The sequence below is a fragment of the Temnothorax longispinosus genome, chromosome 2, assembly GCF_030848805.1.
Source record: "Temnothorax longispinosus isolate EJ_2023e chromosome 2, Tlon_JGU_v1, whole genome shotgun sequence".
NCBI classification, from domain to species: domain Eukaryota; kingdom Metazoa; phylum Arthropoda; class Insecta; order Hymenoptera; family Formicidae; genus Temnothorax; species Temnothorax longispinosus.
Window position 1 is genome coordinate 19,807,561 of NC_092359.1, and position 26,425 is coordinate 19,833,985.

At 38.6% G+C, this 26,425-nt stretch overlaps 1 protein-coding gene across 1 annotated transcript in view; it reads left to right on the forward strand.

Moving 5' to 3' along the window:
• Positions 1-26,032, forward strand: part of LOC139808008 (spondin-1) — a 170,190-nt gene extending 144,158 nt beyond the window's left edge. Inside the window, exons 5-7 of the mRNA XM_071769584.1 lie at positions 9,167-9,339; positions 19,632-20,035; positions 21,263-26,032. Coding sequence (XP_071625685.1) covers positions 9,167-9,339; positions 19,632-20,035; positions 21,263-21,471 — 786 coding nt within the window. The 3' untranslated portion in view covers positions 21,472-26,032. The remainder of the gene's footprint in view (positions 1-9,166; positions 9,340-19,631; positions 20,036-21,262) is intronic.
• Positions 26,033-26,425: the final 393 nt, after the last annotated feature.

Sequence of the window (26,425 nt, forward strand, 5' to 3'; positions counted from 1 at the left end):
CCAATTGGACGCAGGACGACAAGCGGCCCGCTCCATTTGGCCTCGCATGAAGACCCATCCGGAACTACTCGGCATTTTCACGCGCGATGTAGCGGCAGCGCCGTAAACACACGTTAACCGGCTCGCGTAACAAGGAATTTAAGCGGAAGGTTTTACTCTTCATTCTAAATAACATCTGAAACGGTAAGATAAAAACTGGATACACTGAAATGCAATTCCGACTTTCGTTTGGATAAAGATAAAATTGAAAACGTTTGACGACCTAGAGAATGTTTCATAACAATCAAATTTGACGTTAATAACAAATTATTACAGCTTCTCTAAGTTCGTCATAAAATACTCTGTATAATTTTCCTGCACAATTTTTCCTTTATTCTCTTGTTTCCGTTTCCGTCCTTTTATATTTGCTTCATCTTAATTCCTCATTTCTTTCTTCTTTACATCTTCTTTCGTTTCTTCACTTTACGCTCTCTTCTTTTTTTTCCTCCATTCTCTTTTCCTCTTTTCAAGCTTAAAGAGCACTTGACATCAGAGGTCGCTAAATTACGATACCGTGATGTGCCGTATTAATGAAAATCGTCGCGAGCGTTTGCACAGAAAGGTCGGTGGGTGGTAACGGGTGCCTAACGGAGTTCGGTATTGCAGTTAACTTTATCATAGCCATTTTTTGGACAAACGGCCGGGCCAGTTTGATTGGCTTGGCGCAAACACAAACGCGCGCTACGATATACACCGCGTCAATTAAATCGGACGAACCGTGCAACCAAACCGTGCTTCCAATAAGCGATTGAGCGGAACTTCTCGAGTTTTAATGCGAAAAGTCTATTCCCGCAAAATTCGCGAGGTTTCACGAGATTTCACGACTTGTAAAACGATCGCCGGCGGGTCGGGTTACCCTAGAGATTCCGTGTCGAAAGGTCTTAAGATACTTTAATGACAATCTGAATTATTTCTCATATTACAACAGCCCTCAACATTGAAATAGCTTCGGATTACGATTATATACGATGTTTTATACAAAGATGAAATGCGAAAACTCGCACATTTATCCGATATACATACGTAACAGAAGTGGTAAACGTCTTGCTTTGAAAATGCAAATACTGAAAAGTCACGACGTAAAAGATGCATCATAATGACATCATATGTGTGACATTTCATTATAAAATATATTTAAAAAAATCTTACATTTCTCTTTTATTATAATTAATTATATTATTATACGTGTACACACTGTGCATGCGCAAGTACAAGCACAGAATATCAGACGTGTCTCCCAGGTCTTTAACGTCTTCCAAAATGAATTAATGAATATTACTTCGGAGATTAACATTGGTCCGCGTTTTCAGGTCGCGTGATTCAGCGTAATTACATATTCTCAGTATGACTGTACGATGACGTGATGTCTATACACGATGCATAGAACTTTGCGCAGTTACCCGAGGTCTGAGACGAGCCAGAGAGACGAAGTCATGGCTCACTCGGGGAGTTACAGCGCTGTTTGCGAAGTAATAACGCCGCTAACTCAAATGCTATTCTATGGCTACAAACGTTGCCTGACATACGCTCAAATTATCGGTACACGTTTCCGAGACGCAGGTGTATTTATAATGCGCCGAAATACAAGATGCATGAATACGACATACTCGCTAACACATATAAATTTTAATGTGATAACAAGAGGCAATTAAATTGCTCTATTAAATTTAATTGCTTCCTTTTCCTTCTTTTCTTAGAAAATATATAAATAATAAAAATATAAAGTAATTGAATATTTAATATTAAAGTTGTTGCAAAATAAATATAGATAAAAATAATTAAAGTGATCTATATAAAGATATAAATTTAGGCGAGAAAGGGGAGCAAAGAGGATCGATGGCGATACTCGGGATGACCATCGGGAAGTAAAAACTGATCGCGCAAATTTATGCGATTTGTTCGAGTTTGTCGAGTAAATAACGAGCGCCCTTCGTCGCGCCACTGCGTATTCAGTCCTATATATCGATCCTATAAGCGTGTCCCACGCACGTGGATGCGTGTATGAGTGTGTAGATTAGGTTTCGGACGACATGGGGCGCTAATGAACGGCGGGTGTCGTTTGCACGCGAGGGGGACCCCGGAGAAAATTTTCAAATTTGTGTTTACGCCCCCCAGTCAGGCCGGTACCAACTACCAACCCTTGTTGCACCGTCTACTCCCGCTTCGTGACTCCCTCATCCACGAACCTGCGACATCTGACTCCGCGGCAAATGAACGTACAAATATATATCCTACGTAAATAGCGACGAGATTTATCCCACGGCACTGCCCTTCGTCCCATTCTCTCCACAGTTCCTACCCTCATTTTATTTACTCCCTTTCATCCTATCATTCTTGCACTCCCTCACTCGCAGTTCTATTATCTCTTTGTTTAATCCTGCTAATTACAGATTATACTTTCCCTTTCCCTTTTTTTATATTAAATATTCGTGTACCTCATATTACGCAATATTTCTCGTAGTATCCAATTATTTTGATATACAAGTATTTGTTTATTCGATAATATATCGTTCGAAAGGTTTCTCGTTTCGAATTTCCTTCTCTCGTCCCGCATCGCATTATTCTTGTCAGCGCGGTTATCTTTCTCTTTCCACCACTGCCTCCTCAATTCTCCTTCCCCTTTCCCCTTCCTCACAGCTTCGAAATCACCTGCGCGCAAGTTAGTTTCCCAGAGTGCACTCTCTGTATTCGACGATTCGAAATGCGCGGACATCGAGTTTTGCGGGAATCGCACGAGAGTGAGAGATGTAACTTCGGCTGTCGTTACGATTTCAATTCTACGCTTCGAGCCACCACGAATCGCTCGCTGACTGCGGAGACGGGTCCATGACGGAAGCGACATGCGGATACAAATGAGAATGAGTGCCGCGAGCGGAGTGAGTATAATACGAATTGCATCGAAGAGAGCATTACGAGAAATACAGCGGGATTTTCGCGTTGCACGCTGCAAAATTACGATACGTTCCGCAAAATGTCGCGTGAACGATTTCTAGATAAAACATAGCATATGATTATTGCGGAAGAGTAAAAAAATTACAGACGAGTAAAAAAAGAATAAAATTAATATTCTCAAGATTTATGAGCTATTAGTAGTATTGGGCGGATTGTAAAACCCTACATGAATAACTGTCTTCCTTCTTCGTAAAATATTATTTAGTACATTCACTTCGTAATAATATATTCCCAAATTCAAAGATAAATCAGTGATGGGATGGTAAAACATTGGAATTTGCAAATTGAAAATTAAGAACGCACAACGGAGAAAAAAGCGAAAAAGAGGTTTTCTTCATCCCTAAGTATCGCGACGCATTTATTTAATATCTTGTAAAGCGTAAAAAATACGCGTTTACGCAGTCCTCGTGGATTGTTAATGGAAAAGCGTGATGCTCACTGCAAACTCTTTATCTCGCACAGCGACGTGTGATTTATGCACGCGAGAAACGATGGCGCGAGCATTACATGATGCAAGCGAACGTTTCTTTGCAGTTACAGCGGCAATTTGTTACAGCGTCATAGCGGTAATGCACGTAATTTTACATAGTCGGTATGCCAAGTTTATTAATACTCTGGACGATAACAAACATATACCACGTATGTTTTCTCGCACTGGTATTAGAGAGTAGCGAGCGAATATTTTATAAGCGTATATGAATACCTACTCATATATATATTAAAATCCACGAAAAATACTACCATTGTGCACATTAATAAATGTTACTGCACAATTTAGAAATGTTTCAATATGTCAAAGCTTGAAATAGGGTAAAGTGCATATTTCGGATCAGATTCTAATTCAAATCAGCAAATTTAAAATGTCTCTCTAACCGACTGTACCTATCATATGTGGATCTTTTTCACTTATTATCTATAGCTATAAGAGATAGCTAAAGATGATAACAAAGAAAATCAAGATATAATAGATACAGTCGGCTAGAGAGGCATTCCTTTGCTGATCCGAATTAGGATCTGATTCGAAATATGCACTTTACTACACGTTCGTGACATTTATTTCCGAGAAAATAGTTGTAATTGTCTATTTCTCCCTCGACTTTCTACAGTTCAGTCATCCGAAAGTAGCGATTCAACCAGCCAAGAAACGCGATTGCTCAGCGATCGGAAGCTCCACCCGAACAGGAAGCGATGACCGCCGACCGCGATATCGCGCCTCCTGAGCAAAAAGTCACATAAAAACGGCAGGACGGACATAAAGGCGACATAGGCGTGTTCGAAGCCACGCACTAATACGCAGCGAGCATGCGGCCTCGTGCAACCGTTACACCAAGCTCGATATTACCTCGGCGGTGCTGTGTATGCCCAGGGTAATTTCCACGGTTACGCGGGTGGTTTGTTTTGGCTGGGGTAATATCGCTCCTGTGCGCGCTCTTGCTTTCCTATCCCTACGAGGGCTTTTCTCTCGTATTCGCCAGCCGCGGTTTTTGTCCCCGCGGCCACCCTCGTTTGGCTGCAGAAAGGAGAGAGGCGCCGAGGCAGCGCGTGCTCGTGAAAAATGTATCCGCGATCGAACCCTCGTCGCTAAAAACCACTAACCTCCCGACGAAAAAGTTATTACGCAGACAAAACACGCTGCCAGGTGGACTTTGTTTGAGCGGCTCTTCCCTTCGTGCGCGATGGGGTGCTTTTTCAAAAACGCCATCTCCAAACAAGCATGCACAGTGTCAAAAGAGTAAAGAGACCTGGCATGAAACAGCAACGATTTGGAGAAAGTACTATGTGCATTAGAGAATAACTGTTATATATTTCTGTTTGTGCTTATATGAAAATAACACAATGAGTTTCGTCTGCGAAATACATTATTTCTAACTGCGCGTGTGTGTGTGTGTGTGTGTGTGTGTGTGTGTGTGTGTGTGTGTGCGTGTGTGTAAAATCAGGTTGCGTTAACTACTCTGATAGGTTTCGCTCTATTAGCGCAATTTCTTTCATGTAAAAAAAGAAAAAATGAACAAATTATTGGTTTTTCATACGATCTCGCAACAAAAACGGGATTGTCATTTGCGGGATTAAACTGCTCTTTTAATGGAACGACTTCGACGATATTATTCCTGCATTTTACTGCTCACGAATACAAACTATTTCTCTAAACGGCGGCAAATCCTCTTTGATTTGATGACCGCCGATTTCCCCGGATTATAAACGTTTTGACGATTGCATCAAGCGTCATGCAGATGCCAATCATTGCTAATTGCTGACATCGTTGCTCCGAATATTCGAAAAATCAATGTAGAATCAAAGTGTACAAAATAGGTAGAACGCAAACTATTAGAATAATTATTTGTTCGCGGATGAGCAAATTTCTATCGATACACTGACATCTGTAATTAGCAGTGTAATTAATGTCACTAAAAGCAACATAATTTCGGCATAATTTCAAATCTCTGTACCACAGATATGTATAATTGATATCTAACATTTTCCCGTTAAATTATGAACAATCCAGCCGTTGAAAAGAACCGTGAGACATAAATTACATTTTCCACATTTCGGTAAAGCAAAAAAAAATCTTTTTGAAAGTATTTCATGTACATAGAGCGCAGACACACTTTTCGTACGTGAAAGGAAAAAAAAAGTAAATTTACGTCATGCCACAAAATAATTAACCCTTTGTTCCCAGCGGGTTGTCGGGCAACTCCACGAATTTTTATATTTTCGCCTTTGTAACAGCCTACAATGGAGAAGTCTTAAACCACATAGATAATTAGTCTTGAGCATAGTTGAAAGTAGAAGAAATCTCCTGGTTATAGCAGTGTAATAGCATCGTATAAAATACATATTCATGAAGATATAACAGTCAAAGATATCCTTTGGAAAATTAAAGTTAGCACTGACATTTATTCGCACTGAATTTTATTCGCCGGGATTAGGTATGTTGAATTGCGAAGATTGAACAAATGGACAGATTATTATCAAGTAATCGATAATTCAACGGATTGCACGCGAAGTGATGAGTGACACGTTTTTTTTTTTCGTCATCTTCGTGATCAGTAAAGATATGCGTTTCGTATCGCGCTTAATAATTGATAGCAATCTCAACGTTCGATATTCTCGAAGGGGACGTACGTTATCGTCGATTAATTGGGAGACCACGTCAAGGGGCTTTGAGGAGTTATTAATTGGACTATTATTAATTCAGTATGTTCCTCGTGAGTTATCTCCTGAACTCTCGATGCGAGAGGTCGCGGATCGTAGTTACCTACAGTATAGTTAGTGTATTCGATTATAGTTTATTATTAAAGTGGTGCACTTCATTTACTGAGAACAACATTTATCCCATCTTTTCTATCGTAAAACATTTATCTTTGTATAATACTTCTCTCTGTCTCTCTTTTATAAAAGTTTTATAATTGATATTTCTTTTGTATATTACATATTACATATTTATTCTGAAAATACGGATAAATGTATCACAATAAATGTATTAAACTGATAAAATTTAAATGTTTTATTATAGAATTTTATTACGATTTTAAATACACAGAAAACTAAAAATAAGATTAAAATATTTAAATTCTGCTTTACATTAAATATCACATATATTATTGTATGAAAATATGATAAAATAATGGAATTATATTTCATGGCATTTTCGTCCAAATTTCTTTATATCAAATAATATTACTGCATATGATTTTATTCAAGAGAAACAATTTCTATATATCTAAAGATTGTATTATTTTCAACAAATTAATCGTGATATTTTAAAAATCAAAGAATATCTGTCTTACAAAAATTTTTTCATATTGTTTGCTATTGTTTGTATCAGAGCAACGTAGCAAGCTGAGTTGAGAAATAACATTTACGTAACGTGCTACCTAGTTTGCGTCTACCTTATTGATTTAGCTCTCCATCCGCATCCTGAATAGAATCAACGCTACCGTCGTGGGGATTTTACGAAATAATTACCGAAACATGATTAGAAGCTATCGCTCGACGCGCGACATTTAATTAGACAATAATTAACGCTTGCTCCAATTTCAAAGTCCTCACAGCACAAACAAGCAGATGAAACTGTTGAAGTATTCATTAATACAACCTCCACAGCCAAATGGATATACGAGAAAAAGTGTCATTTTTTTATTGACCAATTATTCTATGTAAACGTTAAGAATATTATCAGTATCTCAAGAAAAAGATACATCGCGAAAAAGTATAACTATATTTTTCAGAATTTTATAGAAATAATTATTGTCGAATAATGATATGATTGTTCTTAATAAGATAATTCAATAGAAAATAGAACTATCTGTTTGTTTATCGAACAAAATATGTCGATAAAATCAGTATACCATTCAATTAACAGTATAAGGCTAACTAGTTCCATATAAATATACCATTACAATTCAGAACAATTCAGTTACTAATACTCCACTAAAAGTTTTATCATAATAGCAATAATTATATGAATTCTCTTTGATATCCACTCGACAAAAAAAATATATTCGCTTTTTATCTACAATTACGGTTCTTACAACTTTTATTAACCAAAAGGATATCGATATAAGGATATCATTAATTCATCCGGGACGCGAGTACGATGATAAGCTTTATTAAGAATAAATGACCGATATAAGCGGCAACGTGATTAAAAGTGTCTTAAAATGCTCGTTAGCGAAATGAGTATTCTTCCTTTTGTTACAGCTATTTCTTTTTATTAGAGCTGTAAAAAATACATTGAAATTATATGGAATCACACTTGTTACTCCGTGACTTAAATAAGTTTTAAAAAATATTCTATTTCGTCAGACTCTGAAAAATTCTATCCTAGAAACTTTTTAGATATAAACTTAACCGAAAGCGCTTAATGCATTTCAGTTAAATACAAAATAGTCTATTCGCTCGCAAAATGTCGTTTTTCTGCAACAAAGTAAGTGCAGGAGTTCGTCGTTCCGAAAATTCCAGCGAAAAATAAAAACGAGTCGGACTAAAGGGCAAACGGAGAAAAACGACGGAGTGTTGCCCGGTAAAGCACCATAAAGTCTCATTGGCTTTAATTCGGTCGTACCCCGCTGACCACTGGGGGTGATTAATCGTAACGTTACTGCAACACGAAAGCACCTTACTACCAATCATTCCCTACGATGCTTTAGAAAGAAAGTCGACAATGTTGTTTAATGCATTCTCGCCTAATTGGTTATATTTGTCTTGCTAGAAGAAATAAACCAAATACTTTATAAAACGCATGCTTACAATTTATTTTTTAAATTAAAAAAATAATTAGTTACTAAACAACATATTGTAAATTATGTTCATATATATCATGTGTATAAAAATAAGTTCTTGTCGGTCGAAAGAGAGATTCTCAGTCTGATAGTTCCGCGGTAACTACTACGCGGTAAATATATCTGTATATTCCTATTTATTAAAATTCATCGTAAAGGAAAAGAAGGGCTTTCGGTTTATGATGATGAAAAATTCACTTACTTTTAAAAGGAAAGGAAGAAGGTCAGTCAATGTTTAATCTTTAAATAGAACAGGATTACATTCTTATGCCTCCCGTTGTATCTCTTATTAAATCTTGGAAGTTCTTAAGACCTGTCTTTAATTTTTTATTAAGTTTACTTCAAATTGCTGAAGAGATCTGTAGATGAAAGTGTATCTGAATCACCCTTATATATAAAAATCACGATGTTTCTTGTTATTAGCGCAGAGCAAAAAACTGTAATGTTTATCTCTAAAAGCTACACTTAATTGAGTCAATTCAATTTCGATTTCAAACAGGAGTTACATCTATGCCTGAGAATCGGTAAAACATGTAAAATAATTTTCGTTACATCATTTGCAAAATCGGAAAAGCTTCGAGCTTCATATGTGTATACTGTCGCGATAAATATGGCAAATATTCGGAAATAAAGTGTTTCTCTTAAATCCGCTCGCCGGTGTTTAAAAGCGTGTTTAAAAGTGTGTTATCCCCCGAACATAATCCATGCAGCATTGCGCGCGTGACAGAGGTCAGATGAAACGATAAATAAAACGTTTATGAATTATCGAAGAGCCCGTTTATTCCTTTTCATAAATATGCATCTCCCACGGTATTTCACAGTGCGGAAAACGATATATGTATTTTTTTTTAATTTGATTGATTAAAAGCGTTCTCGCTGTATTGCTGTTTCAGCTACGCGAGTACACCCTGACCGAATCGTATCATGAAGACGAAGTCGAGGTGGAATTCGTTAGCAATGACAATCTGCAAGCGAACAGTGAGGCTCCCAGAGGAATCGATCCGAACAGGGACCTAAACGAAGCCATAGCCGAGGAACGAAGGGAAATGGACACTCAGAGATACAGGTACGTTTCCTCCACTTTTTACCGACCTTTTTCATCTTTCCCCTCGCCCGGGCGAACTTTTTACTTTGTTTTTTTTTTTAACCGGCAATGGAAAGTCACACTTTTTACCGCGTATTTGGCAAGTGGACTTCAAAATCAAAGAACCACCCTTTTTCTCCCTTCTACCTGCTTGCATTTTGAATGCCGTTATTGGATTGGTTTGAATTTGGATAGGTCAATCAAATTAATCGAGAAATTTTAGAAAAAAATTGAAATAAAGTGTAGTTAGTTATTTTTAATAAAAAAATAGGATATTTTTGACGTCGCGTGTATCAATAAATAATCTACATCTACGTATATTTTACAGTCTGAATATAAAATAATTCAAAATAAAAATAAGAGAGCAGCAACTAGTGAGTAATTTTCATTATTTCTAATGCGTCTTTATGTTCATTAGATACTATAGCTTCGCAATACAATTCCTTTTACGATGTAGCATCCCTCGTATCACTTTCTTTCTGTATCCTCTTAAGATACTCTTGTATCGGGGGAGAAGGTATAAATGAAAACACTATCTCATAAACCTACGGTTCATAAGGCCGAGGGTCCGAATGAGAATTCCGAAGTTCGAATCAGTTTGTTAAGCCTAGCTGCCTAATACTTTCTCTTCAAGTTTTAATTCCTCCGGGACGTCGCCCGGAGACGAAGCTCTTAAGCTCGGGGGATACAGAATGGATAGCGAATGTCTCCTTCCCGACGATGAGAGAAGGATCGCGTATAAGTGACGAATACATGTATTCAATGGACGCATCTACATCAAATATATTCCATCCTGAAGAAATTACGATCACCCGATAAATAATATTGATTATTATAAATAAGGATCTTTTAAACAAGGGGCTGAATTTTAAATACTTTGCGAGATGTAATTTAAAAAATCTGATATAACAAAAATAAAGCAAATTACAGGCAGCATTTCGAGTGCTAAGAAATAACTAATAATATTTTCGAGCTAATAATAACTTTTAAAAATCGTAATAAAGTTTGAAGAATTCTATCTTAAATTGCCATGCATAATTCGCTTGCAACACATGTTCACGGAGACGTTTTTCTTTGCAATGACCAATACTGTCATCTACCAAAGTATTGACCTTTCCTCCCGGGACGCTCTTGCTTTCCTCTCACTTTATGAAAGGCCCCGAGACTAGATCCGTCCAGCCTTTCACCACTCTCTTTTATGACACGAACCCGGATCGTTCTTCTGTGCCTTCCAGCAGTGCCCCTTCATGCCCTTACGAGATTTCTCGTCCGTCCCTCTAACATGCACCTTCTCGCTCTATTTCTCTCTTTAACTTTTACGATGAAGAACTCGAGCGGAGAGTCATATGAAGCTCGCGAGTCTCCTTCTCACAATGTACGTCGTCCTTACTCGACACTCGGAAAAATCGCCAGACTTGCCTCGTGACGTTTGACAATTCCGTATGACGTTTACGTGATAATAAAACGAAAACGTCCTGATACGCCTTTAGAAGAAAATGCATCCGTTGGAAACATGACTTTCCACTTTCTCTATATCGCCCCGACAACATCTCTCAAGTCTCTTCAATTAGCTCTAATAAAATTGCCTACTTTTTATTCCTAATACACACGGCGAGGTGCAAACTGTGAATTACTGCCAACACCGTTCGCCCCAATTGCACAGGAATAAAAGTTTAAAGAGAATTTATGGGGATGTTTTAAGATCGCTTTCCCGCGGCGTAGAAATAAAATGTTTGTATCTCCAAATCCGAAATAAAATCTTTCATTTGAGAGATCGTATAGGAAATAAATCATGTTAACCGCGTTATCGATTCAAGATATAAAATTTGTATAGCTTGCTACTCGATTTAACAATGTTTAATAATAACTACTAGACAATTTTCATAGAAATATAATTAATCTAATTATGATAATTATAATTAACTCCCTTCTTCTTTAGAATTCTTACAAAAATTTAAAATAAAAGTGCATTCCAAAATAGATTTAATTATATATAAATAATGCTTCTGTATATGTAATAATTTTTCCTGATATTACTTTGCAGGAAAGCAGTTGGTGTATACATAAAAGATAAAGATATAATTTACGCTTGAAAAAGAAAAATTAATTGACGGTCACAGAATATATATGTATAAAATGTATGCGACGAAAGTAATATTCTCTTTCGTTTTGTTTATTGAACGGGAAAAGCCAACCGAAGCCACCCCCGAGCCACAAATGCAATTTATCGCGAAACGCAACTAGTCAGATTGGGTATGATGTAGCCGACATTGAATATCAATAACGATATTACGCATCCGCGGGAGTCGTATGATCCTCGTTGGTGTGTATCGATTCAAATACAAATTTATTATGATGTTACATGACGACGTCTTGCGTCTTCTTATAATCGTACCCGCGAATGCAACTGGGAAATGCCCTTTGAGATTCGAGTTTGAAATTATTCATCGATTACCATTGCAATTTTCACCAAACTTTCATTATAATTAAAAATAAATTATGAGAAAATATTTTCAATCTAGTTAATGTAGTCAAGAGATAAATATCTCTTAATAAATATTCATCTCTTGACTACATTAACTGGATTATTGAAAATATTTTCCTATAATTTATATATAACGTAAATAATTTTATTAAGTGATAATCAGACTCTTTTGTACTACAAGATATCCCATAATCACGTACAATTAGTACACTAACATATTCTGAAAATTAATGAGAATCGAAATTCTCTACATAATACGAAAATCTTAATTTAAGTTTATTACTCTGATTTATCACTCACCGATACGATGCGCAACTGCACGGAATTGCACTACGATGACCACGTTGAACTGCAACATACAAAAAAAATATAATTTTACATCTGTATAATTTTATCTGTACTGTATTTACATCTGTATATTTTTACATCTGTATAATTCTAAATATAATTTATCTTTCTCTTTCTCCCTCGGATTCTTAGGGCGCCACAAAAATCCAATAAAGCGTGTCAACAGCCAATCAGCTTTTTCGCATCGTATCCGGGACAGTTAAACGCAAGTAGTCACGTACATTTGACATCCGATGGCTGATTACGATATTACTTTTCGCGGACGTCCTGATTCGCGACAATTTCTGCGATACGTACAGCGTATCCGGCAGTTCGCCGTAATATCCGGCCAGAGCTCGCGGTAATGTCCGACCGACGGAAAACATCGACACTATACGACGGCGAGAAACGTACGAGCCTGAAAATAACGTTATAACGCGCTGCTCCCCGTTATATTGTCTCCTACATTTTATACTTGTTTTACTTCGCCGGGGCGGACATGCTGGGCGAGATTTTCATGACCTCCAATTTCGATCAAGCTGTCCGACAAAATTGGGAAAATAGAGGGGACATTTTCTCGAACGTCAATTAACGTAGAAAATATTATATAGGTGGCGAAAAAATATTTCTATGGAGGAAAAATAGCGATTCTGAGAAAATTTTGTTCCAAAAAGATCGAAAAAAAGTGTCGAGAAAGACCGTCTTTTTTATTACATTTTTATCAGATTGTCCGTTCTCAAGTAACCGTGATGTGTCAATAGTTGTATTATCTCTTATTAATATTACAACTATCCCATTTATGTTATCTCGTTCCGACATAAATTCAACCAAGTTAAAATTCAAACCGGCATGCGGCATTCAAAAGGAAATAGTACAATATTTTTTTCGTTTTCTAACTACATAGAGTGTCTTCAAACCATTAGATATTTTTGTTCTGCAGAAAAAAGTGATTTTCTTCGATCAAAAAATCTGTGACAAAAGATACCTTTAGTGGTCTCAAGGCACTTTGCATTTTTCGTGCCCCTCTCTATACGTAGCGAAGGCACGATAACTGATGTATTAACCGGTCGAAGCCGTACAAAAGGCCACAAACGCCTCGGAGGGCGTTCAAATCGATACACACGATCGGCGGCTGATCGCGTGCACCTTGCGTGAAGACCGACCGCATTCGCTTTATAGGCCTCTCGTATCCTTATCCGTCCAATATCCGGCTGACGCGCTTGGCTTCGCCAAGATCGATAAAGCTTACGTTCGATGACACTCGAGATCGATCTGTGTAGCCCTCCCGTTCCCTTCCGCGCGCTTCCGGGCAGCCAATCTCTTCGGAACGTTACCGCAGATTCGATTCCATTCAACGCTATCTGGCCACTCGGCGAGGAGCGATCGTCGTTTCTGGTAATTGCTATTGTGCCTTCGAGGCTGTCACTGATACTGCCGCTGCCCCACTTTGGGACGGAGACCCTCCGATCTTTCTATTTTCCTGCTCTTCGTCTTAACAGATTAAATCTTACGACCGGATCATCCTGGTCATTTCCTAGTCCAGGACTCGTCGGAGGTCGTTTCGTTGGAACAACGTGGCCACGACAACAATATATCTCATTACTGTACAGCCATTGAGCTGATTTCTTCGAAGGATTTAGCCAGATATTAATTTTGCGGGAAGAGCGTTGACCTTTGTTAATATAATAAATAAAATTGTGAATCCATTCGTACCGTATCTTTATAGAATTGTATTAGAAATTGCAGAAAATTAATTTTTATCATGAAAAAATAATAATTTCTATTTTGTATTGAATTTTATTCAATACATATACAATAATTTAACAAGGAAAGAATAGTGATAATGTTTCTCTGCAATTATGCATGATTACATATGCAAATCGATTTTGAACGTCTCAAAAACGTCGATATAACAGTAACTGCGAATTAGTGATAAAAAGTTAAATCTCTCGTTCAGCAATATTTCAATTTAGCTAAAAGTTTTTACGCCTGAAGCCACATATTGTGCGCTTTTTGGCATAGTGTATTCGGGTTATTACATCACATTCTTTTCACGAAAATAATTCGTAACTGTTTCGATAAAAATTTCTGTTAACGGTACAATACGGTTTTTTCACTCTTTTGTCATCATCAATGTTTTACGATATTTTGACAATCACAAATAGGTATGATATCAATAGGTACGACCGCACAAATAAATTAATGGGTCAACAAATTTGTTGATGGCGTGAGAAAATAGAATAAAATACTAAACCAAAATAAAAACAGCGCCGCGCTTTTATGCATTCAATTTCGCGTATGATAACCATTAAAATGTACAAATAACATATAAAAAATAAAAAGGAAGAAACGTGCTGCATCATCCGTTATTATTTCTGCGAGGAAACATTTTTTCCCCTATTGTATCATTATATTTATTTGCGCATAAATGCTGGAACGTGCGTCAGGACGCATTGACGTTACAGTAAACTCAGTTGCATGGATATTCGAATTTAAGGTACGAACGCCGAGCGTAAAACGCTACAAGAGATTATTTTGCTCAGTTAAATCTTCGATCGAAGTGACGATTTTCCGTCAAAAACCCGTCAAACTACATTGTGCAAACTTCTCGAGAGCAACGTTAAACTCGACGGTTATCGTATCACCGTGGGTGAATATTTGCGTTTGCGCATGTATGGGAACAGGGAGGTCGAGAGAAGGAAAAGTTGATGTATTACGAGGTCGACAACGCGAAAAGCTACGTATCGATTCGAAAATCGCCTCCATTCTTCGCGTTATTCTTCCTGCTTTTCTTATAAAGCAGGAAACAGTATTCAAAATCTATAAAGGATCAGTGTAGGTATCGTATATTATAAGAACATAAAACTATCAGTGGAACCAGTGGAATCATTTAATTTTAGAGCAGTTGAACGAATCAGGAATCAGGTTTATCAAAGCGCGTTTCAAGAATATACGATGCGTTAACCGCACGCTGGAATACCGCGAGACTTTACGGATATCCGTGAATTCAATAACGCTAAACTCGCGTGCGCATTTACGCCTTTCGCGCAATCATAAAGTTAATTACCGGAGAATGATGGTTGCGTACACATCGCAAAAGGCATGCACGACCGCGTAAATCCCCATTGCGCCAACGTGGTGGTGTCATTTGTGAACCGGCATACGGCACGTTCCAATGAATTTACTGCGATAAACGGAGAGTGAGTGTAACAAGAAGTAACTATAACGAACGACGTGCCTAGGCGGTATCGCCCGTTGCATCCCTTTTGCCTTTCGCCTCCGCGTTCACTACTGAGACGGGGAAGGGAAAGGGAATCGCGAACACGCGGCAATCGTAATGCGCCCGGTAATTTATTTTCCGCCACCGGCAATTTATTTTCACGCGCGCATTTTTCAGCGGCGCACGCGAGGTCAAAGAAACTAAAACTAAAATTCGCTCGCCCAAGACGCTCGTTTCGTGCGAAAGATAGCCTCCCTCCGCGTATCTTAATCTATCAGTGTCAATGATGTGTTAAAATATCCACGGTGATGTTGCAGCGAATCACTCTATGTCTTTCTTTCGGTGGTGCGATTTCCGACTAGGCACGTACATGCATGCATGCGTGCGTACGCGCGCGTGTGCGTGTGAGTGTGAGACATGATGTTCTAAAACATTTTTTCATATCTCTCATGAGCTCCGTGATAATCCGCGCGAACGGAGTCGCGGAAACAGTCCGCATAATCCAAAATGTAAATGCTATTACTGTCGTAATGTTGGAAAATCTCCGCCGTAGTTTCCACTCATATTGAGCAATATCACGTATCTCTTGAATATTTCTGGAAATCCGAGCTGCTCTTTTTTTCTGGTCTTGATTGCACTTCGGATTTTCCCGAGTTATAGAATGAGCGTACGTGCGCGGAAAAGCGAATAATTAATTTATGGCGAAATAAGCCACCTAAACGAACTGAGAATAAATTATTCGCGGCAAAAAACTTGTTGCGAAATTCGCGATATCGCAAATCACGTTTCGAGCCTGGTTAAAAAAATATATCGACGAAACTAGCGGCCTCGTAGAATAATATGCATATTATGCATATCGCGAACAAATGCATAACGAGATCGCGGTACAATGGAACTAAAATCCACGGACCAACAGCGAAGTGCATGTATTAACGCTCAAAGTCCCCCTGCCGTCAAATGCAAACGCATTAGCGCGCAATTAATTCACCGGCGTCCATTGTATCGCATTCTCCCGCGTATTAAGTCCATCGCTCGTATGTACATTCCAACGAGCACGACGTTAAAATAAATCACCGCATCGGCGATGCTGCGACAGATCGAAATCCTAATAAGAGCGCAAATTGCCGCGATGACGTTACATGTCATCGTCATTTTGTCAACAGCTCTTCAGTTTCCGTTCGACGAAACTCGAGAATACACGCGTGTATATGAAGCGGCGATACTTTTTCACCGCCGCACCACGAAATAAAATGACTACGGTTTCGTATGGGGTCTAACGACCCGCAATAAGTTTCGGCGCCCGTGATAACGGAGCACTTTGGCTCGTTATTTTGGAAGGTGATGGCAACAAATATGTTCCTCGTCGCCCGAAGAATAGAAATCGATATAAAGCAGGCAGCATGCGATGAAGGGAACCCTCAAACAAGCTGATATACATTATCGTTCGGGAAATGGGGGAGATTCGTTGAAATTCGTATTTCTTTCTTTTGTTGTTGACGTTAATTTTAAGAGACTTTTGATCGGAGATATATTAGCCTAATAAATTTCTGTTGATTTCTTTAAAAAAGAAATTGATTAGAGAAGTTTTATCTCAGTTTTCCGCAAAAGGTGTTCTCTTGTTACGAAGTAAGGTAATAACGCTCGAAGACAATTTCCTGTGCTTCTCCCCCACGCCCATGACTATACTGATTGCCAGCAACTATATACTGTTTACCCTACTTCGCCAAACTTCCTGTAGACGCGCGACGTGGCCATAATCGACGGAGACGATGTCGTTATACGAACTCGGTAGGGTATAACGAAGATCGAGCCAAGAATGTCGCCGATTAGATCCAAATATACTTCGATTTCCTGCCCTGTAAAATTCCACGAGTCGTTCCACGCCCCAGGCACGACGATCGAGTGGGATTGTTGACATTCGAACGTTCAGTCAAATACAACTTAAACGTATTCGCGATGTTAAAACGATAGCTTTTTCCCGCTCGCAATCAGGCAAGTAAGTTCCGCGGAGAGCAAATGAGGTTCGTGCGTTTATTTAGGTTTTTCGGTTGACAGCGGTAGAGTAATGATAGGTCAGTTTAATTAAAAAGTTATGACGACCTATAAGCTCGGCCCTTAGCTTAGCGGCGCGCGGCCAGAACTTCCTGGAGGAATATTAAAGCGTAGGAAAAAGTAAACTTATGCCGGATCTGCATACATGCAAATTATCGTGCAGAAAATTACGATTATGCTAAACGTGCCGTGCCAGCGTATTTAATACCAATGCAGACTATCGGTCTTACACACGACTTTTAAGATTACGTTCGGGCAACGGAATCATTAACAAGTAATAAAATATTCTTGATGAAGAATGTGTGAAAAGATTTATGAAAACGTACGCGGAATATTATTTTATCTCGTCTATCTATTCGCTCTGCAAGTAGGCCAATGAAATTTGTAATTAGAGAATAACCGTGATAACTAGACAACTCCGGTCTCGTAGTTCTGTCACGGACTGATATGTGCATCGATTGCATATGCATTGCCTACATATTGCAAAGCGTAATTGCTTAATTCGGTCACAAATTACAACTGAAATTTGTAATTACCATACTCTTAAACGGAATTTTCTAATCGATTGCGTTCGGAATTGCAAATTTTCGTTGCGAATCGCTATAGCAATTAAATCGCAAACATCACAGACCAACGATGCCGGTCCTATCCGCACCGAGAGATGTAGCTTTCCTGTATCCAGAATGAACGCTTTTGATGAAATCTCGTTGCGCGCAAATACATGAAGAGTGAATTCTCCACGGCTGCCAGAATCATGAGAGAAAAGAAAAGAGAAAAAGAGAGGGAGGAAGAGAGACGCACGATGAATAAGTTTTCCTTGCGTGAAACGCAAGTTTGGGGACTGCCGCGCCGTCCGACAACCCCCTTGATTCTGTCTCTCTTATGTGTACCACATGCCAACCGTAAATCAATTCTCGAAATTGTTTTCGCGCGTCCACACGCCTTCGCTCAGCTCGCTAAATTCGATTCGTCGGAGTGTACGTACTGGCGAGAACTAACACGACCACTTGTGTAGACGGTTCATAACGAATGACCGATTTCGTCTCGGCGAGTTCGTGCTACGAAAATCGAGAAGGTATCGTCTAACCGGAGCACTAACTCAAATACACTAACGAACCACAATAAATCTCTAGATGTTAAAATAAATTGTCATATTTAAATAATATATATTAATATATCATAAGAGGAGAGAGAAAGAATATAAAATGATACGATATATTATCGTTTATTGTTTCCTGCTATTATTATTATTTATCATAGTACAAATTGTGGATAAATCTGCCTAGAACAATAGCTAAAATACATAGATCCATTTTTTATATTTTAATTGTACATATATTCTTTCTCGACAATGTAGCTTTTCGCAAGGACTAAATATTAATATACGGACGTTAATTATAAGCAAATTTATTTGATCTTTGGCCGTTACAAATAAAGCGTAAGTTTTATAGCGATGTTGCAATTGTAATATTGGTTGAATTAATTCGTCGACAAATCAACTATGTTGAGCGCGGACCACTTTTGTTATTTGCGAGTTCGCGAATTTTATCATCCCGGGAATAATTAATTAACAACTTCATCTCGCGACGCGAAGGCATTACTCCGGCTTTATACAAGTAATGCATACATGTTTAGCAAATGGGGTCCGACAAGTTCAGCGCGCCACTAATACCTGGCCAGTTCCATTTAGTAATTGCTACCTAACACGCTCGTCCAACTTATTACTGTCTAGGCACTGTCTACACTGTGGCGTTCCGCTGCACCACATCGACCGATTGCATGTATATTCATCGAGTATTGATTGCGAGTGTATGGACGGGACAGTAATGGAAATTCCGTCGATTCGTGTTAAAGCATTCGATGCGTTCGGCCCATCAAAACACGTGCATCGTAACAAGAACAATTGTATGCGAATAACATTAAACATAATCGATGATATTAATGTTAGTAATCGTGGAGCAGGCTGCGTGAATTATCACATATAATAGGTATATACCTTTAATTGCACCCCAGTTAATTGCAGAAGTTTCGAAAATTTTGCGAATTTTCAATCTCTGAATTCCACGGTTCTAGATTCTCAATTTCCTTTATTCTAATTAACTAATTTATATTCTCTGCTTTTCTCTGAAAAACAACCGCACAGTTCCCCGATTCTCCTCTCAATCTCATCTTTTAATTCTCTGATAACAGATACTGGAGCACGACCGGGAGCGGCCAGCAAGTCGTGACGGACGTTCCGCGGGACAACAAGGCGGCGATCATCAACAGCATCGCCACGTCATACGCTTTGCAGAGACCGAGGTACACCGCGACCGCGATACCGCGAACATCGAAGGTTGCCGTCGACGGTAAAACGAGATACAGCGAGACAGGGAAGTCCGACTGGCCGTATTACCAGACGTACAGGCAAACAGCGGAAACGCAGAAGGCGCAAATCTACGAGGACATCCAGAGGAAGATTGCCAACGTGTCGAACGTGTCGAGTACGGGTTACTCATTCGTGAACAACGTGACCAACACGGCGGATCAGCGCCAACACAGATTCAGGATGAAGCATCATGGATTGACATCCAAAGGCAAACGAGTTAGAACACGTAAGTGCGATAAAAATGTTCAAATATTGTTTAATCCTAAATTTTGTTATTCATAAAAAATTGAGTTCTATAATATTTTTTATAATAACATATTACTCATCATATTCTCATCTATATAAGTTATAAAGGCAATGATTCGCATTATCAAATTTGGGCGTTATCAGATTATCGGATTTGGGCATAGCATTATCCGATTCTATTTAATTAGTTTAGAATAATAATATTATCATGCAAAGCCGGCTTCTCTCTATTCCCGTAGCAAAATACGGTGAGACAATATATAATACAGCTAGCGATATTTTGTACCGCTGCGACGCTATTGATAGCCACCCTGTTGATCTCCACTAATCCGGCGAACGATGATTACGGGCATAATTTAAAATGTTTTTTGAAATCTTCGTAGACCCTTCGCTTTTGCTATCTAATCGAGCCTCTAATTAACTCTTTAAACGACACGGTGCAACGGAAGGTCCGGACAAACCCTCGGTGCAGTTTTTTATTGATGGTAGCTAATGCAAAAGCCAAGCGCGCTCTCAATAGCCATATTTCCCGCGTAAATGATCAAAGAGCGCTTCCGCGCTCTCTCTCTCTCTCTCCCCCTCGCATCCTTTCCTGTCTCTACCATTCGCGTTGGCCTCCACCCTGTACCTTCTGTCTCGCGTTTGTCCGCTGTTCCGGTTTCCGTACTGATGCAGAATTTTCTTCGTGTACGAGAGTCTCGCATGCACATAACAGTACGTTGTTCGAGCTGATAATAATTATCAGATTGCAAAATAGCGGACCAATTCGATTAGTTCTTCAAATCTGTTCATTAAATTTATCAAAATCATAAATTAGTATCGATAACTCGATACAATTCATCTAATTCCAGGAATATCGCATTTCGATTCAGCTGTTAACACTCTTAAAAAAAAAAACGAAATCGATCTTAATTTAAAGTTTAATGGAACGCTATAACGCGATTCTTCAAATTTTTAATTAAACTAGACTGTCCCCCTCCTATTGATATCAAGTAATTAAATCTCGAATTCTTAATATCTTTTTTAAATTATATAATAAGAGAACTATTTGAGCAAAATTTAAAGCTAGAAAATTTCCCCAATTTTCGTTGCGGCCACCAATTCCGAAGATCGCGGTTATCTACCCCGAGGATTTTCCTACACGTCGCGAGATTAGACATGGACTCGCTCATCCGCTCGAGTGGAATAATTGCATTCGTGATTCTAGGTGCACCGAGAGATTGCAAGGTCGGCGAATGGGGCCCGTGGAGCGCGTGCAGTCGCAGCTGCGGGGTGGGCGAAACCCAGAGGACGCGGAAAATCACGATAAAGCCGCGCCGGGGTGGCGCACCATGTCCGCCGTTGAAGGAGACCAAATGGTGCGGTAGCGTCAATCCATGCTCGGAGAGTAAGCCGATCATCGACTATCATTGGTAGTCATCGTCCGCGTCGGTCCCCTTCCACGAACACGTGTACCAAAGTGACTCGCTCACGGACGAAAGGTCGTGTAAGCCAAAGACGGGCAAGACGAGCGAGGAGCACTTATGCGAGAAACGCACGCTGGGACGCGAATACGATTAAATATGAAAAATTTAATGTATTGGATGGAAAATGATATAGAGGCTGGAGAAGAGGCTATCTTTTTTATATCTCTCTCAGTAGTCATACCGCAACGACACGACTAGGGGTGCATTTATATGCCGTACTTTAGAAAGAGTAGCGATCTGCGTGGTTTGACAATATGCGTTACACGAAAATTCATAAACAATATCTGATATTTTAAGGTAAAAGAATTAGTAACTGTTGCAGCGAATTACATTGGCATCGAACGACAATATATCGTGTGCATTTACGCAGACGACTATATATAATGATCGTGCGCGATGTAATTTCGCGTAATCCCGTTGCTATTAAATCCTGTTTGATATAACGAGTGGCCGTGACGAGGAAGGCCGGCGTAGAGTCACATAATCGAACGGTATAATATATTTCATTACAATTAGTGTTCGCAACCATCGCATATTTTCGCGGCAAACAAGCGGAGAAGCATTATCATATATACGGCGGCTTTATTTTACTCGCATGCATTTATTGTCGTTTGATGTCACGTCCGTCGTGCGATACGTACACATATATGTAGGCATGTATCACTCGGACCACGAATATTGAAAACACAAAGATTGCCAAAGAGAAATTCGAATAGCTGACTCGCGTCGTATCGCGTTTCCGCGTGTATCGCTAAAATGCGTTTGAGACTCGATTTTCACTCCGAGCGCACGGCGTTTCGATCTGTTTTTTTTTTTTTTGTTTGTTTTCGAAATAATTGAACAATCGGCATTGTTTGTCAAATTTGTTACGGCGAAAATACCGCAAAATATAGCAAAAAAGTACATGTATATCTATCTCGAATATCTGTTTTGATAATACAGGTTGAGTTACAGAGTTCTAGTGATAAGTCAGCTTAATCTTATGACAGATGATAAAATTGTTTAGACATATTGATACATCTTCGAAAGTGTCAAAGAAAAATCGCAGATTCCCTTAATTTATATATTACTTCAACGTCTATGTTATGATGTATCGCTATTGAAAATTAAGTTAAGTTACTGACTTTACTCGCGTTAAAAGTAAGTTTAACGACCGTCGGAACGAGGTAATAACACGCCTTGTCTTTGCACGCGATCGAAAAAAGAAATGAGCCTTGGCATAATTGGGAAATTGGCCCCCGGCTTTCCGGAAGAAAAACGTTAGGTGCAATTAAGCTGACAGTTTAATCGCCAGTACAAATGACGGACCGTGGTACGAGTGCGGTGATCGGCGAGCTACACGTTCATGGTGCGAGAATTTCTCGGTGAAATTTAACCATCGCGTGCAGCACCGGAGTCTCGCCGAGATTAACCCGGCGTTTCCGAAACGTACTACGTTACTTAAAACGAAATTTTTATCGTCTCGCTACTTTCTATCGTGGAACGAAAACAGTCGCGTACAAAATTTGCAATTGGACTTTCTTAAATAAAGTTGAAGGTAACAACAAAGTTAATATTTAAACAAAATCTTTATTAAAAATTAATTTTTCTTTAATAATCCTGTGCTTGTTAGTTAATTATTATATAGCTTGTCTCTTCCTACAACTTTACTGCCAAAAAAATATCCTTTTCGAGAAATCTGCGAAACATACAATTCCGAAACGTTGTGCAACGTTGGGAAAATTAAAATATTTCGCGCGAATTAAAGAAGAGTAAGATCGCTGCCCACGTAGAACAAACGTCAGGGCGATTTTCAGCACGAGATGCGCGCTTGCACGAAATCCCAGACAATGTTTTCGCGTGGGGATGTTTTTCGCGAAGCGTCTCCTCGCTCGGCGACAGCATCGACGAAGAATATCGACGGAGAAACCTGCAGACCAGATTCTGCAAACGTTTTTTTTTCTCTCCCCATCGTCATCGAGAGTGCTGCATCTCTCTCACTCTCTCGTCTGTCTCTCGTGGTAGGGAAATTTTTACAAAGATATCACATCAGGTACGTCTTAGGTGAGTGTATTATATCTTAGGCATAAATTTAACAATAATAATTAATAACTAACGTCTAATCGTTAATTATTAGGCTCGTATTAATCGCGCTCGCGACGCGGAGCTCGGCGTTGTTCCCCGGTATATTATGGAGAATGGAGAACACGAAACTTAAGTTATAAGAATGAACGAGAAGCAATCCCGCTTTGGTGGACAGATCTAAGGGTGCAACGCTGAATTCCGTATGCGACGTATGTTGACGCACGGCTTGTCCTTCATATCTAGCGTCCATGGTTGCCGTTCTCGTCGGACGTTTAGTGTTAGACGCGACTAAATAATCGTAAAATTTGATATAATCAATTAAATTAAATTAAATGTTAAAAATAGTCATAGTTTGTTTAATACGAAACGCGGTAACGAACAACACTCAATCTACACGTGAAATGCACGGTTGTATTTAGCGCTAAATGTGCGACGAGGATAAAAGCCTACATAGCTAAAATATTTATTATAACTCTGTATTTATAACAACTTTTTATTTCAATTGAAATATTAATTTTGACAGGAAAATAAATTGTATCTGCTTTGTGTGCTGCTGTAATTAAACATCATGTAAATTTTTAAATTCAATTTCGAGCGTGACGTAATAGTAATGATTTCCCTGCTGCGTTTTTGGGGCTCCCGCGAAACGCGCAATATAAGCATGCTGCGTGAAAAAAAATTGGTACGAGCGGAAAATGTACAAACTCGTATACTGCCGCATATTATCTATACGTTTGTTCATCCCGCTGAAAACTGATATGAAAAGTCAATCTTCGCGATGATAATGGATAAACACGGGGAGAGCTCGATTACGTGTAAAAATTTTTCAAATGCAAATTGCCGTGTGATATATCGTAATGTAATAGCTTCCACAATTATCTTATATTTCCTATTACTGTATTTTAAACGACATTGAATAAAGGTACGAAAAATCCGCACATCTTGGACAATACTCATATAAAGTAAGATGATATATATCGTTTTTATACAGATACCTACAGTTTCTGCTCGTGCTAAGATCTTTTTTAAATTTCCAAGCTACATTAAAGCTTTTCATGCGAAACGTAATCTCTAAATGAAAAAAAATAGTTAGAAAGCTCTCGTATGATGGAAATAATAGCTGCCGGACAAAACTGGGTACAAAAACGAGATGACCGCACCGCAGAAATTTTCTCGAAAGAAAGAATTGACTTCGGAAATTACAACGGTTTCCGGCACGCGTTTTATACGCGAGATGATACACCGCTCTTTAGTTTACCTTTCAAGCGCGAATACAGAAAGCACACGACGGGGGTATAACCTTAATTACGACGGTACTCATGATGTTCTCGTATTACGTTAAAACCCGATCGCAATAATTAGCGGCTGATCTTCGCCAGGGAGAATCTCTCGAAAGCCGTCGTTGCGGCAACGGCAGCGCGCGCGGTTGAGATAAAATATCAAGCCAGACTAATCCTTGAGACCGGAAATCTAGTCGGCGTATTGTAAAATCTGTCATGGAACAATACCGCGATAAGAGAGTCGCTTTTCATTTCTCGGTATATATAATACACACACATACACGCACATAAGAATATACATATATGTATAGTAAGGAGGACTGAGCCGTTGCCGTCTCGCAGTTAGATGCATTAAGGATAAACGTTTTGTAAACTAAACGGGAACGCTTTCGTGACACGAGAGCTTCTGTGACACGGAAAGAGGAGAGGAGTGGATATGCTTGAAATAACGATGCAAATAAATTCGTGGATAAAAGTGTTTTGAGTTCGATGCGTTTGCGTCTCTCGATGCAGCTGAATCAGAAAGTTCGCTTGCGTCAGAGTCTACAATAATTCGAAATCTTTCCTTTGTATTGTCCCAGTTTAATATTCAATCACATCCTCGATCAAAATTTTACTCTTTTCTTGCAATCTAAGTATCACGAATACTTATGTATGTGTATTTTCAATCGCATATCTAACTGTACGTACTAATCATGAATGCTCCGGTTTTTTTATGTATGTACAATGCAATTTTACAATTTATTATTTTTAGAAAGAACGACAATCACACGTAATTACTGTACATTCTTTGCGAGATTTATTTTTCATGAAATATTTATTCGATGTAATATACAAGTGCATTTTTCATCCTTTCCTCTTTCCCGCGTTACCAGCGTTACGTGACGATGACAAATCAATGACAGATCAATGGAGGAGTAAGTGGAGGAGTGCCACGATGATGATTCTGTACAAGTCACTGTGCATTCTAGCCGTAAGGATAGCCGATAGGACTAGCGATTAAGCCAAAGCATATGTAGCGATGTATAACACATAAGTTTATATTACATAATAAAATGTGTCGAGAAAATAAGCGGGCTCCCTTCTCGATCTTCGAATACATAATATTTTTCACTTGCGACGTATGAATGGTATTCGTATATAATAAAGTAGTAATTATTTCAGGAATCGTGTAATTCTCTCTCTTTGTTATCCAGCTTTTGATATTCACAAATATCACTGTGCGCGAACGCCTTTACCGAAAATCAACATTTCTATACACCACAATTTTATTAGCTGTTAAAAAATAAAGTACGAAAAACACATTTTAAATAATATTAAAAAATAGTTCAATTTTTCTTTGTAAACAAATACAATAATACATTCGCTACCAGAGTATGCTACATTTTATTAATTAAGTACTTTTATATAATACATATTATATAAAATATTAATATATTAATATATAATAATATTTTTAACTATAAAAAATTATATAATTACAAAATTAGTTACAAAAAATGAAGTTATATAACGAATGTATTAAAGAAATATATACTTCGAGTCAAATACTAAAAGATG